The sequence below is a fragment of the Oncorhynchus mykiss genome, chromosome 8 (genome assembly GCF_057628025.1).
Source record: "Oncorhynchus mykiss isolate SJ-2025 chromosome 8, ASM5762802v1, whole genome shotgun sequence".
Classification (NCBI taxonomy): domain Eukaryota; kingdom Metazoa; phylum Chordata; class Actinopteri; order Salmoniformes; family Salmonidae; genus Oncorhynchus; species Oncorhynchus mykiss.
In genome coordinates, this window is record NC_143029.1 from 62,315,526 (window position 1) to 62,329,411 (window position 13,886).

General features: G+C 41.1%; 1 protein-coding gene across 1 annotated transcript in view; it reads left to right on the forward strand.

Moving 5' to 3' along the window:
* LOC110530263 (vasoactive intestinal polypeptide receptor 2) overlaps positions 1 to 12,283 on the forward strand; it is a 30,489-nt gene extending 18,206 nt beyond the window's left edge. The window contains exons 5-13 of the mRNA XM_036985867.2: positions 2,306 to 2,403; positions 2,582 to 2,711; positions 3,994 to 4,144; positions 4,260 to 4,320; positions 5,763 to 5,832; positions 6,331 to 6,422; positions 7,790 to 7,916; positions 8,036 to 8,077; positions 9,356 to 12,283. Of these exons, the coding sequence (XP_036841762.1) occupies positions 2,306 to 2,403; positions 2,582 to 2,711; positions 3,994 to 4,144; positions 4,260 to 4,320; positions 5,763 to 5,832; positions 6,331 to 6,422; positions 7,790 to 7,916; positions 8,036 to 8,077; positions 9,356 to 9,529 (945 nt within the window). The 3' untranslated portion in view covers positions 9,530 to 12,283. The remainder of the gene's footprint in view (positions 1 to 2,305; positions 2,404 to 2,581; positions 2,712 to 3,993; positions 4,145 to 4,259; positions 4,321 to 5,762; positions 5,833 to 6,330; positions 6,423 to 7,789; positions 7,917 to 8,035; positions 8,078 to 9,355) is intronic.
* The last annotated feature ends 1,603 nt before the right edge of the window (positions 12,284 to 13,886 follow it).

Consider the following 13,886-nt stretch of genomic DNA (forward strand, 5'->3'; position numbering starts at 1 on the left):
TGTAAACAGATTACAATATTTTGCTGGTAACATTACTGAACAGTTCCTTTTTTTGTAATCAGATTACTTGCAACCCTTCTCCCAACACCAGTAATTTACATTTGACATACTGACTGAAGTAAAATTGCTGTCAACGATTCCCTCCCATTCACTTGTTTTATTCAGATTGGGGCATGAATGTCTCTTCTGTTGGAGGTTATCCAAGATGCACCTCTGGTCTGGATCACAGGGCCACCATTGGCACTGTGTTTATCTCAATCTGAAAAAATCTGGAACATTAAATGTACTGAAAGGTTTTCCTTTAGCTGTGTAGCCTTTCCACCAGTCCATCTGTGTTAAGGTCAGTCCAGTCTTTCGGAAAGGAAAGTTCATCTTCTCAGTATGCAGAGAATGGAACACGTTTCCTCAATAACTTGTTTCACACCTGTAGTTAATACATTTTGGGCTGCAACTAGTAGTGAAGCAAGGAATTCTTGAAGGTGATGGAGGGGCAAGAAGTACCAAACGATGCCCCCTGCCATTACTAATATAGTGCAAGCTCTTTGGGATATAACCTCTTGCCTGAGTGCCAGTCTGTTTGTGTTTTCATGCCAACTCCTTGTCACTCATTGTTATGTTTGGCTTGACAATGACAACAATGGAGTTGGCAAGAGCACAGACAGATCTGGGACCAGACTATTTAACATCAACGTTGGGTGTATATAACCTTTTCTTCTAGTTGTATTTGAAGGTGAGTTATGATGTTCATTGATGTGTGATGTTCAAACCTAATGTAACCTTTTAATATATATTAAGTGTGATATCTCCGCGATAATACATGAATAGATTCATTGACATTCTTACTGAAGCAATTATGTAAGTGTGACAGTATATTAGGTTGTCTATCATATAAAGTACATCAGTGGCATGCTGTGTGTCCTCTAAAGGCAATTTCCTAAGAACAACGTGACGCCCTGGAGAGCCAATTCAGTCCATGTGGCAATCAGAAGTGGCAAAGGGGAAACATTTGGGACTCTCACTTGTTCCTCTCATACCTTAAAGCTATTTTAAATAACAATATTTGTAGGATCAAAGGCTATTTTTGGTGATACAGATGAGCAGATTAGCTGGACAGATGTTGATTGCCCTATTGACATGATGGTCCCTACCAATTATACAAAATTCATCACACAGTTTTGCTGTGGCTAATTATTTATGTGAGGTATCATTATGTAGAATAAAATGGGTAGTTTGGATCCTGGATGCTTATTGGTTGATAGGTGTTAGGCATTTCCCATAACTTTCAACAGTTCCATCTGAATACGCTTGGAAAGTGTACTGAAGACACCTTGCAGTTTTGACACGCACTTCGTCGTGAAGGTGTATTTCATGTAATCAATTGGGGTGTTTTTATCAACTAAATGTACGCAAAGTTTTCTTAAGTCTTTTGGAGGAGATGCAGCATCAAAACAAATGGACCTTTTCTTCAAATTGACTATCTGTCCTTTCACTGTTTACAACTGTCTACAGGGATACATTCGTTCTGTAGGAAGTGTGTGCGTGCGTCCACGTTTTGTAGAACAATGAGCAATGGAAAGTGTGAAGTGCAGGTGGAGAAGAGATGTCACTGCTACAGGATAGGAGCTCACTCAATGCTTTTAGAAAGAGTGACTGTTTTACTAAGAGAATGTCAATTTGGCACTGCCTCAAAGGAATGACTGCGAGCATTGGTGCGTTGGTACGGTCCTTGTCTGACATTTGTTTTAGAGGAAGTCTCTTTGTTTTTCACTCGGCTGTAGTAAAAAAGGGGAGGGGGGGGAATCAAACCATTGACTAATTTCCTGGGGAAACAAGATAAGAGGGCAAATTTGAGCAGGTCATTTTATTGACAGATTTTAATCTCTTTGAATCTGTGAATCACTCTGAGTGGGTTGAATGATTGGCAGAAAACTACTTACAATGGCTCCTTTCAGGGGAAGGCTCTTTCTGACAGCAATGCTCGGTACATGTTTTTCTCCCCATTGTTTTTAAACACCGCATCTGAAGTACACTTTTGTGACTCTGAAAATGATGTTTCTGAAGATCCTACAGTCTTTCAGTATCAACATGTTGATGTTGCTGATAATTTATATGATTTTACACATGTCATTTGGTGTTCGGATCAAAGTCCATTCTGAAAGTGACCGATGTGCTGGGCCTGTGCCCTGTATGTTCTTTCTCCTGACTCTTCTTCTATGGTGCTGAAGTGAATGCCCATCTGAGATACATTATATATACAGCTTTGATACTGCCAATGACTGTGTACTGCATGTTCTCTCACCTATAGCTTGTCTTCTTTACGGTGGTGAAGACTCTGTATACGCTGGGCCACAGTTTGTCTTTGATCGCCCTCACAACCGGGAGCGCCATTCTCTGTCTATTCAGGTGAGAGTTAGGATGAGTCCCAAAAGACACCCTATTTCCTATGTAGTGCATCATATACTGTAGGAAATAAGGTGCTATTTGGGAAACAGTCTTAGTTACTCACTGTAAAGAGAAGCAGCAGGGTATTGTCACACAGCAGAGATCCTCTGATAAATCATTTCTTCCACTCCCTCTATAGAAAACTCCACTGCACGCGGAACTACATTCACCTCAACCTGTTCTTTTCCTTCATCCTGAGAGCGGTGGCAGTCCTTGTGAAGGACGACATCCTCTTCTCTCGCAATCAGTGCTCTGAGCAGCCTTCACTGGTGAGTCAGGTTGTTCATCAGCCTGTATACCTCTGGTTCTTATAGATCATTTGACAATTCCAACTGATATGTATTGGTATAGATGTAGAGTTGAAGTTGGAAGTTTAAATGCACTTAGGTTGGAGTCATTAAAACTCATTTTTCAACCACTCCACAAATTTCTTGTTAACAAACTATAGTTTTGGCAATTTGGTTAGGACATCTACTTTGTGCATGACACAAGTACTTTTTCCAACAATTGTTTACAGACAGATTATTTCACTTATAATTCACAGTATCACAATTCCAGGCGGAAAGTAATCCAGCACATAAATTATGGCTTTAGAAGCTTCTGATAGGCTAATTTACATCATTTGAGTCAATTGGAGTTGTACCTGTGGATGTATTTCAAGGCCTACCTTCAAACTCAGTGCCTCTTTGCTTGACATCACGGGAAAATCAAAAGAAATCAGCCAAGACCTCAGAAAAAAAAAATTGTAGACCTCCACAATTCTGGTTCATCCTTGGGAGCAATTTCCAAATGCATGAAGGTACCACATTCATCTGTACAAACAATAGTATGCAAAGTCAAGGTATTGGAGTGGCCATCACAAAGCCCTGACCTCAGTCCTATAGAAAAGTTGTGGGCAGAACTGAAAAAGCGTGGCAGGCAAGGAGGCCTACAAACCTGACTCAGTTACACCAGCTCTGTCAGGAGGAATGGGCCAAAAGTCACCCAACTTATTGTGGGAAGCATGTAGAAGGCTACCCGAAACATTTGACACAAGTTAAACAATTTAATGGCAATGCTACCAAATACTAATTGAGTGTATGTAAACTTCTGACCCACTGGGAATGTGATGAAAGAAATCAAAGCTGAAATAAATAATTCTCTCTAATTTCACATTCTTAAAATAAAGTGGTGATCATAAGACAGGGAATTGTTAATAGGATTAAATGCCAGGAATTGTGAAACGGAGTTTAAATGTATTTGGCTAAGGTGTATGTAAACTTCTGACTTCAACTGTATTTGTATAGATTTGCTATGAAACATGTTTCTTTCACTCCTTTGAAATTGAGGTACGGAATTCATTTTCCGCTGGACACATTTTGATTCTTGCTCCTTCAGTTCACTCCGATTGTGTTGGTGTGAGTATATTTTAGACAAAGATCTGGTAACCACTCTATCAGAATAAGGACAGGGAATTCAGCTTCCATATAGATACACTGGTTATTTGTGTTGAGTGTCCTGTAGTTTCTCTTTGTATAGCAGCACAAGTGATGTTCTACAATGTTGTTCCAGATTGGATGCAAGGCGAGCCTGGTGATTTTTCAATACTTTATCATGGCCAACTTCTTCTGGTTGCTGGTCGAGGGCCTCTACCTCCATACGCTCCTGATTGTCATCTTCTCTGAAAATAGACACTTCATTGTTTATCTTCTCATCGGCTGGGGTAAGCTAGTCATTAATATATATCCAATGTATCAAAAACAGTGAGGAACATACAGTACATCCAATCCATTTATGCCAAGAGATTGTATTCAGTGAATTCTCCATCTGTATTTCAGGATTCCCAACCGTGTTTGTTTCTGCATGGGCTATAACAAGGGTTTATTTTGAGGATACTGGGTAAGTCACCTTGGAAAGCATAAATGTACATGGTTGGTAGGGTAGTGGATTATTTTCATGTGTGATTGCCAGACAGGGCCGTGCACAGACATTTCGGGGGCAGTGCTCAAAATAAGGGCAGCCCCCTCCACCCCGCACCCCAAAAAAATAAAAAATAAAAATAATAATAATAATAATAATAATAATAATAATAATAATAATAATAATAATAATAATAATAATAATAATAATAATAATAATAATAATAATAATAATATTTTCTGGTACAACACACTCACTCATCAAACATTGTAAGCAAACCAGTGACTCCTAGGCCTGGGGACAACCAGAGAGCGAATGATGATGTAGGCTAAATATGCTAGCTGCTTAGCAATGCTGTTGGGGGAGAACAAAAAAAATCACTTGATTTGAGTGTGTTCTGCTGCTGACATCTGCCTCTTACTAACAATCAGTCAAATTGCCCCATTCTTTCCTGTTAGGAGGCTACTATTGAAGTTGGATCTGTCATGAGTCTCATTCACTGTTAGGGGCAAAGAACGGGGCAATGTCTCCCCACCGGTGGCTACTGCATGCAAGTCAGATGAGTGTGGTCTTCGGGGAGGGGGTGTATTTTACGAGATTCAAGAGTTTATGAAATGACCTAATTATATGCGTAATTTGTTACGGGCGGGCCGGGCGCCTGCAAGCTGACTTTGGTCAGTCGAACAGTGTTTCCTCTGACACATTGGTGCGGCTGACTTCAGGGTTAAGCCAGCAGTGTGTAAAGAAGCAGTGCAGCTTGGCGGGTCATGTTTCACGTCTCGACCTTCATCTCTTTCTAGCCCGTTGGGAGTTGCAGCATTTGGATAAGGTCATAACTACCACTTGTATATTATGATCAAATGTGGGTTAAAATAGGTAACATTATTTATATAGAAATATATTTTTTAAATGTTTTATATATTTTTTCTAATAACATGTAAATGATCGATGAGCTGCGTGGGCACTTTTTCCATAAGAGGGGAAAAGGGCAGGTGTTTGGGCACTGGTTGAACCCAATCTGTGCCTGTTGCCAGACTTAATGTAGATGTGCTGTTTGTCTTGGATTGCATGAAAGAATTTGATTGTGATTATAAAGTTAATGAAGCATTGGCAACCTTTGTCATTTTAATTTATTTCTCAAATCAGTTTAAACCAGTTCAAAGTGCTCAATCAATCAATCAATCAATCAATCAAATGTATTTAAAAAGCCCTTTTTAAATCAGCCGATGTCACAGTGCTATACGGAAACCCAGCCTAAAACCCCAAACAGCAAGCAATGCAGATGTAGAAGCACGGTGGCTAGGAAGAACTCCTTAGAAATGCAGGAACCTGGGAGTGCTGTGCTTAGGTTAGTATGGCCAGGGATGCATGGCACGTGTTGACTAACATCTTCGTATGGGTATCATTTCCTATTCCTTCAGATGCTGGGAACAGAATGATAACCCAATCCCCAAGTGGGTGATCAATGTACCCATAGGCTTCTCCATCATGGTGGGTATATATCATTTATCCTTCTCGGTTGCTGCTGTTTTAATATCCTTTACCACATGCAGGATCAAACCCTTGCTACATCCCAAGCATTAACTAAACAGAATGTGTCCAGGAGATAAGTAAATGCCACACAGAGAATATTCCGATCTGTCATGTTAGGTAGCCAGCGCATACTGGGGAGCTGATAGGACTGTAACGGCTAGAGCATGTTAAACCGAGAGACTCTGCATGCGTGTGAATTGAGGCTGGCTTGGATGTAATTCAAGGTTGAACTAGCTTTATCAAACTGTCATTGTATTTTACAACAGGTGATTTTATATGGGATGATTTAAATGGAACTAAGTACTGTCTTCTTATCTGATTCCATAACACATCCCTCAATGTATACCAACGCTGGTTATAGCTGAGTTAACTGCCCTTAAAAAGTACTGCAGTAACCAAATTTCACTAAATAAATAAAACAAACTGTATGTCAATATATGTTGACTGGGTTTCCAGGTGAACTTCCTCCTGTTCATCAGTATTATAAGGATTCTGGTTCAGAAGCTGAGGTGTCCTGATGTGGGTGGCAACGACCAGTCACAATACAGGTATGTGTTGTTGTGCTCAGTCAGTCACAAAACAGGGAGACCTATGTGTTACTGCACTCAGGCAACAGACCATGAATACTCAGTGTCAACATTCCTGAACGGAGAAATTAAGTGCTCAAATGTTTCAGCATGCCTTTGTATGTCACTCTGACATATGGTATTTTAGTTGACTTCTCAAGCAAAATACATAGATATGTAGCCTATTGTTCTATTGTGCAAATTGTACACTGTAGAGCGACACTAGATTCGGCTAAGCTGTAGAGGTGGTCAGCACAGCACGTATTTGCCTTCAGGGAGAAATATTCCCATCTTGTCTGAGCGGATTTAAGGGCTGAGAAGCGGCTGGCGACGCAAAGACTGGATGAGCTGCTGTCTACTGCTACAGGAAAGTCCACCTCGGTTGGCACTTAGCAGTCAGGGCCCCTTCACGATTTAGGATGTGTCTGAAATGGCACCCCATTCCCTTCATAGTGCACAACTTTTAGTACCCATAGAGCTCTGGTCAAAAGTAGCGCACTACGGGTTACTCTCACAGCACCGCAAACAACATGGGGCCCTCAAAAGGCTCTGACTGCATGTGTGGGTATGGATGTGCGTACATAGACCCACGAGCCACTGTGGCCCCTCATGATTAGTTTAGATTTTTTTGTGGCCCCCACCCCTATCAAAGTTGCCCATCCCTGCCTCATGCTCCCTATCATTTAATGGCTAAACACCAACGTTTTGTGGACGTATTAACAACAATTATTATTAAAATATACACTGAGTATACAAAACATGCCCTTTCCATGACCGACTGACCAGGTGAATACAGGTGAAAGCTATGATCCCTTATTGATGTCACTTGTTAAATCCACTTCAATCAGTGTAGATGAAGGGGAGGAGACAGGTTAAAGAAGGATTTTTAAGGCTTGAGACAATTTAGACAAGGATTTTGTATATGTGCCATTCAGAGGGTGAATGGGTAAGACAAAAATATTTAAGTGCCTTTTGAACAGGGTATGGAAGTAGGTGCCAGGCACACCGGTTTGCATCAAGAACTGCAACGCTGCTGAGTTTTTCACTCAACAGATTCCCGTGTGTATCAAGAATGGTCCACCACTCAAAGGACATCCAGCCAACTTGACACAACTGTGGGAAGCATTGGAGTTCACATTGGCCAGCATCCCTGTGGAATGCTTTCGACACCTTGTAGAGTCCATGACACAACTAATTGAGGCTGTTCTGAGGGCAAAAGGGGTGGTGCAACTCAATATTAGGAAGGTGTTCCCAATGTTGGCTATACTCGGTGTATGTGATTGTATAACAGTGTAGTCTCTAGGTCCCCTCCATAGAGTGTCTCTGTAATATTGTGTGTCTGGTTTCAGGAGGTTGGCCAAATCCACTCTCCTGCTGATCCCCCTGTTTGGCATCCATTACGTTGTCTTTGTGTCTCTCAATGAATCCATGGAAAATTATAAAATCTTCTTTGACCTTGCTATTGGATCCTTTCAGGTAAAACGGATCCTTTTTGGATATTTTAATCTATCACAATATATTTTGGCTATATTTGGGGCATTTTTGTTTTGGATTGTTTTTGGTTGTTTCTCATTTTGAAGATTTTCTGTTGACAGGGCCTGGTGGTTGCCATCCTGTACTGTTTCTTAAACAGTGAGGTAAGCTCTTGCCTTGATTGCTCTTAATTACATTTTATTCTGGAATGAATAGGTTGCCTTGGGCACTGATGGCCCAGTTAAGAAGACGCACAACAGCGTAAATGATTAGTGTTGAATCAGTGTTGACAAAGTCTTCCTTGGCACAAATTAGGATAGATGACAAGCAATGTTCAGGCTTTTATAAAAGCTGCTGTGTACATCATTGTAATTGACCTCAACCTCGACAAGACGGAGTAGCTCCGCGGTTGACAACTCCAGTGTCCGTCCGTCTCCCCCCCCCCCCATAGTGTAAAGAACGTTGCTGTGACCCTGGACTACACCCTGTGGGTCTCTGCAAACATCAAAGCAGTGACCCGCTCCTGCAGGTTGATGCTCTACAACATCCGTAGAGTACGACCCTACTTTACACAGGAAGCGGCGCAGGTCCTAATCCAGGCACTTGTCATCACCCTTCTGGACTATTGCAACATGCTGTTGGCTGGGCTCCCCGCTTGTGCCATCAAACCCCTGAAACTTATCCAGAATTGTGCAGCCTGCCTGTTTTCAAGCTATCCAAGTTCTCCCATGTCACCCTGCTACTCCACACACTCCACTGGAAGGCTATGGTACTTTCCTATGGAGCAGCAAGAGGAACTGCACCTCCCTACCTTCAGGCTCTGCTCAAACCCTACATCCCAACCTGAGTACTCCGTTCTGCCACCTCTGGTCTCTTAGCCCTTCCACCCCTACGGGAGGGCAGCTCCCGCTCAGCTCAGCCCAGTCCAAGCTTTTGCCTGACCTGGCATCCTAATGGGGGAACCAGTTTCCCTCCTGAAGCTAGGACAGCAGAGTCCCTGCCCATCTTTCAAAAACTGAAAACCTACCTCTTTTAACAATATCTTAAATAATCCCACAGCACCCCGCCTCGCACCCCCTCCTCAACACTCAGCCCCCCCAAAATATACAAAACAAAAACACATTTGTGAACTAACACTCACACTTGACTTTTTTCCCCCTTACTAGCTCTGACTTGGCTGGTTTCAACTTTATTGAGGAAAAATGTACTTGACAGTGATAAATGTAAAAGTGTAAATTATGAGATATATATAATATATATAGTGTTTAAAGGTATTTTGTTAGCAGTTACTACAAATGTTCATTTTAATTGTTGTCTGCTTTGTTTTAATTGTAGTAAAACGATGAGTACGGCATTTTATAAGAACATTTATACCATTTAATGTAGTGACAGATGTGGGCTAGTTTTTCCTCTGTGCTAAAATATTTACCTTGCTACTTCAGGTTCAAGGGGAACTCAAGAGAAAATGGCGGAGTATATGCCTCAACTGCCATATGGCCAGAAACTACACCCAGCACAACACCTACGCCTCCAGAAACGGTTCAGAGAACATGGCTCAGTTCCAACGTAATTCTCGTGCTCAGTCCTTCCTGCAGTCAGAGACCACTGTAGTGTGAGGGCTGCGTGTTAAAGAGGGATCGGTCTCCATTAAAACGCTCTGGGACTCTGGTATTGGCCTAAATACACACTACAGCACACACAGCCTACAGTTGTGGGCACTAAAAAGTTAGCTTGGACCACGGTATTGGCAGAACAATTGGCACAATGGCACTCTAGGATCTTCTAATGAGTTTGTCGCTAAAACCTGGACCCCGGTACAGGGTTTTATTTATTTTTATTTTTATGGCAGATGGCGTAACAGGGTATTTTTGAACAGATATGAATCAATTGGGCTAAGCTGCATTAATGTCAATATTTGTAATAATTAGTTTAAGTAAACATTTTCATTACTGGATGCCAAGGAGAATTGCTCTGCATGGCTCTTAAATCTTTATCTCCCTCTCCCTGTAGTAAAATGGATTTCACTCTGTGGTTAACGACCAGAGATGCCTCTGCCTATACGCCCACGGTTCCACGGCCACTAAGGTGTCCCCGACCCAAAAAGGAAAAAAACTTAGGAACTCAGTCGGGGTTTCAACTTGCTGTTGAGAGTTACAAAGTAGAATACACAAGTTGCAATTTAGAAATATGGTCATGCATTGCAGTTTGCCACTTGTCATGTCTATCACTGACAGTCACTCAATTAGCCCAGCTATGTCAGCTCAATTCTTTAGATAGCTGGGTAGACTACCTTTCTCAGCAATCTAAACCCTGTAGTAATCCTCACCAAATGACATTTGATTTTGTAAGTCACTCTCACTCATATCATATGAACATGACATAAATCATGGCAAAATGTGTAGAATTGCAAGAAATTAGCTTTAAAACTGTAAAATGTTCTCTTCACCTCAGATAATGTTGTAGTTTAAAATATATATATTTCATGCAATTCTACTCCTTTTGCTATGGGGCAGAGATAATTGTTCAGGTTCATAGGTAATATCCTTCAATTCTACACGTTTAGTCATAGGGTGGACTGAATTGTTTGCAGTTTTTAATAGGATATCCGAGTGAGAGTGACTAACAAAATCAATGGGGCCCCCATGTTCGGTAATTCAACCATGATTACGACAAGTTTAGATCGCTGGCTCGACTAGTTTACCAATCTAAAAAACTTTAGCTGACGTGGGATAATTGAGTGACTAAGAGACAAACTGCTGATGCACAACCACATTTTTTAAATTGCACCTTGTGTATTCTGCTATTCTAACTCTCAACAGTAGGTTTGAGTTCCTTCATTTTTTTAATGCTATATTAGCCGAGCTGACTGTGGTTCTAGTAAATCCAATGCAATGTTGTCAAAACATGATTACAATGAAACTAGGATTGTCAGGGCAAGGATGTGTTTTAGTTCTACTACATGTGTACATTTTACATGTTGCTTTGGGTTGCCATCGAAAGGATTATAAAATAAGATTGTTTTTTTGTTAACACAGGTTTTCTGCATCAGTTGTCTAAGAACCGTAAGAGTAGGGCTTAGAGGAGGTGAACGACCATTGTGTACATAACAGTATCTTGACCTACTGCAAAGTACTGGTATGTCATGTTTGCTGAGTTATTACTCAGAATTATTTTCTGCAAAGACCACGAATGTTATACCACATGATTGTGGTGTAGTGTTGCATCAAGTGTTGCATCATGTGAATGTAATTTCCCTCTGTCTTTTACAGTATGCTATGTTTGTTTGTTTTTTTCATTCGTCAAGGCAATCAACCAAAGCCTTCTCTGATGTAAGTTATACAGCTATGTTGTCCATGTAAATGTTAACTCGAGGTATGAGTTCTGTGGTAGATAACTTAAATGCTCCAGTCTGGGATGCTATACACACATCCACCCAGCGTACCAGACCGTGATTTCAGGTGCTTGGTGTAGATATGAAAGAAAGACAGGAAATGAATGCTGATTAGCTTGGCTTTTTCCTCAGAAGTGTTTTCACTGAGAAGGTGACAATGTTTAGACTTGAGGTCATATAAGAACAAAACCTTGGCTCCAACATTGAAATCTTTTGTGTTTAGTAAAAAATGATTCCCAAAGGTTATATCTACTGTAAGGTTATTCCCTGATCACCTAAGATATTTCAGACGACCTCGTGTATTTGCCATGTAAAATACTGCCAGGATTGTGTGTTTTTTTTGGGCATGTTTGTCATTGATGTACAGTAGTCAATCAAAATGTTAAGTGCCTAATATTTGCTATTTAATCGTAATTATTTATTCCACATCCTATTGCTATGTCTGCTTCCCAAATGGCACACTATTCCCTACATAGTGCAACAGGTTTGACCAGCTCTGTTCAAAAGTAGTGCACAAAATAGGAATAGGGTATAATTTAGGGCGCACCCTATGTGTATATTAAATGCCATAGCTTTGATGAACATTAGTGATGTATCCTTGTCTTGATTAGCCTGAATGTTTGTCTGTTTGTGTTTTCATGTCAACAACTTGTCACTCATTGTCAGGCTAAGTGCCATACGCATTGTCGTTGGTTTAACATAGACAGCCATGGAGTTGGCAAGAGCACAAACAGATTTGGGACTAGGCTACAAGGCTGTATGTCCTTATGAGAACAAAATGTTTGCCTTCATGGTCAAATATATCTTTCCATTAGTTGCATTCTCACCGCTATACCCTCCCACCACGGGGAGCCATTTTATAAGGTTGCATAACAAACATTTTTATATATTAGCAACATGCTATTGAATGATGCTTTGTTTTAATGTCTGGGTACATGTATGTCATGAGATTATGATGAGTAAACAATACAGCACCTTTTATGACTCATCTCGTCATTGATGAGGCTTGGCCCATGAACTCATTTTGAAGGGCACCACCAAGGTCGTTTCCGATGCTAATACCAATGACTATTAATAGGTAGAAGAATCCCTAAAGGGCTTGTTGCGTGGTAAACAACCCAAATGGAGAGAGAATAAAAGTTAAAGGAAAGCTAATACAATCAAGGAGATCCCACTACGAGGATATTTGTTACAGCCTATGTTTTGCTGTTACTGATTAAACCTTGTCCTTTCTGCTGGTTCATAGACTCTGCTAAGAGCTTTGGGTTACTTTCCAGATATGTCCCAAATCATCCTATTCCCTACATAGTGCACTACTTTTGACCAGGCCATTCGGCTCTGGTCAAAAGTAGCGCACTATGCAGGTAATAGGGTGCCAATTGGGACGCAGGCCAGGATGCGAGGACGCAGGCCAGGATGCGAGGATGCTAGCTGAACGTGTTGCTGACTCAGAGCCGGGGAGCTGTGGTGATCTGAGCTGACATAGCTGCTCTGGGGCGGAGGCAGCAGCACTAATTGGAAGAGAAGATGCTGTCCAAGAAGGAACCACTGATCCACACTGGATTCACTCTATTTCTCTACACATCCTGATTGTCATATTATACCCCTATTCTAGCATTTGGCATATGAGAGGATGGGATATGGGAATTATGAGTGGGTTTAATCACGTCTTCAAAACGAGAATCTGTAAATTACTATCTTGTCAAAATATCTGTACCAAAACTTTTAAGAATGAGAGGCCTCAGGCTAATAGTGTTACTACGCATAGATTTGAGCCACATATGGAGATCAAACAGTTCGTTATACTTCCTCCTCAAAGCTGTTAAGAAACCTCCTCCTTACAGCTTGAGGGAACCTCCCACATCACTGGCTCCACTAATGGATTGTTTTGAGTAGCAGAGACCACACAAGGCTCCTCTGGAATGATTGCAAACAAATGCGAGTGAGCATATGAGGGACGTGACAAATACCATCACTCAAGCTTATCGGCAGTAGAGGTAAAATGTTACATGGTTTATGTTGCCACGAATAAGCATGCTTCATTTCATTCTCTCAAACTACACTGAACAAAAATATAAACGCAACATCTAAAAGTGTTGGTCCCGTGTTTCATGAGCTGTAAAAAAAAAAAAATTAAAAAAGAAATTCCATACACACAAAAATCTTATTTCTCTCAAATGCACAAATTTGTTTACATCCCTGTTCGTAAGCATTTCTCTTTTGCCAAGATAATCCATCCACCTGACGGGTGTGGCATATCATGAAACTGATTAAACGGCATGATAATTACACAGGTGCACCTTGTGCTGGGACGATGAAAGGCCACTTTAAAATGTGCCGTTTTGTCACACAACACAATGCCACAGATGTATCAAGTTTTGAGGGATTGTGCAATTGGTATGCTGACTGCAGAAACGTTCTAGAGAATTGAATGTGCATTTCGCTACCATAAGCTGCCTCCAATGTCGTTTTAGAGGGGGGGCATCTTGGGGGGGGGGGCATATTGGAAATGGCCATCTGGGTGGTAATAGAAAATGTCTGCAATGGCACTATAGCCAAAAATACTTATTTACACAAGGCAA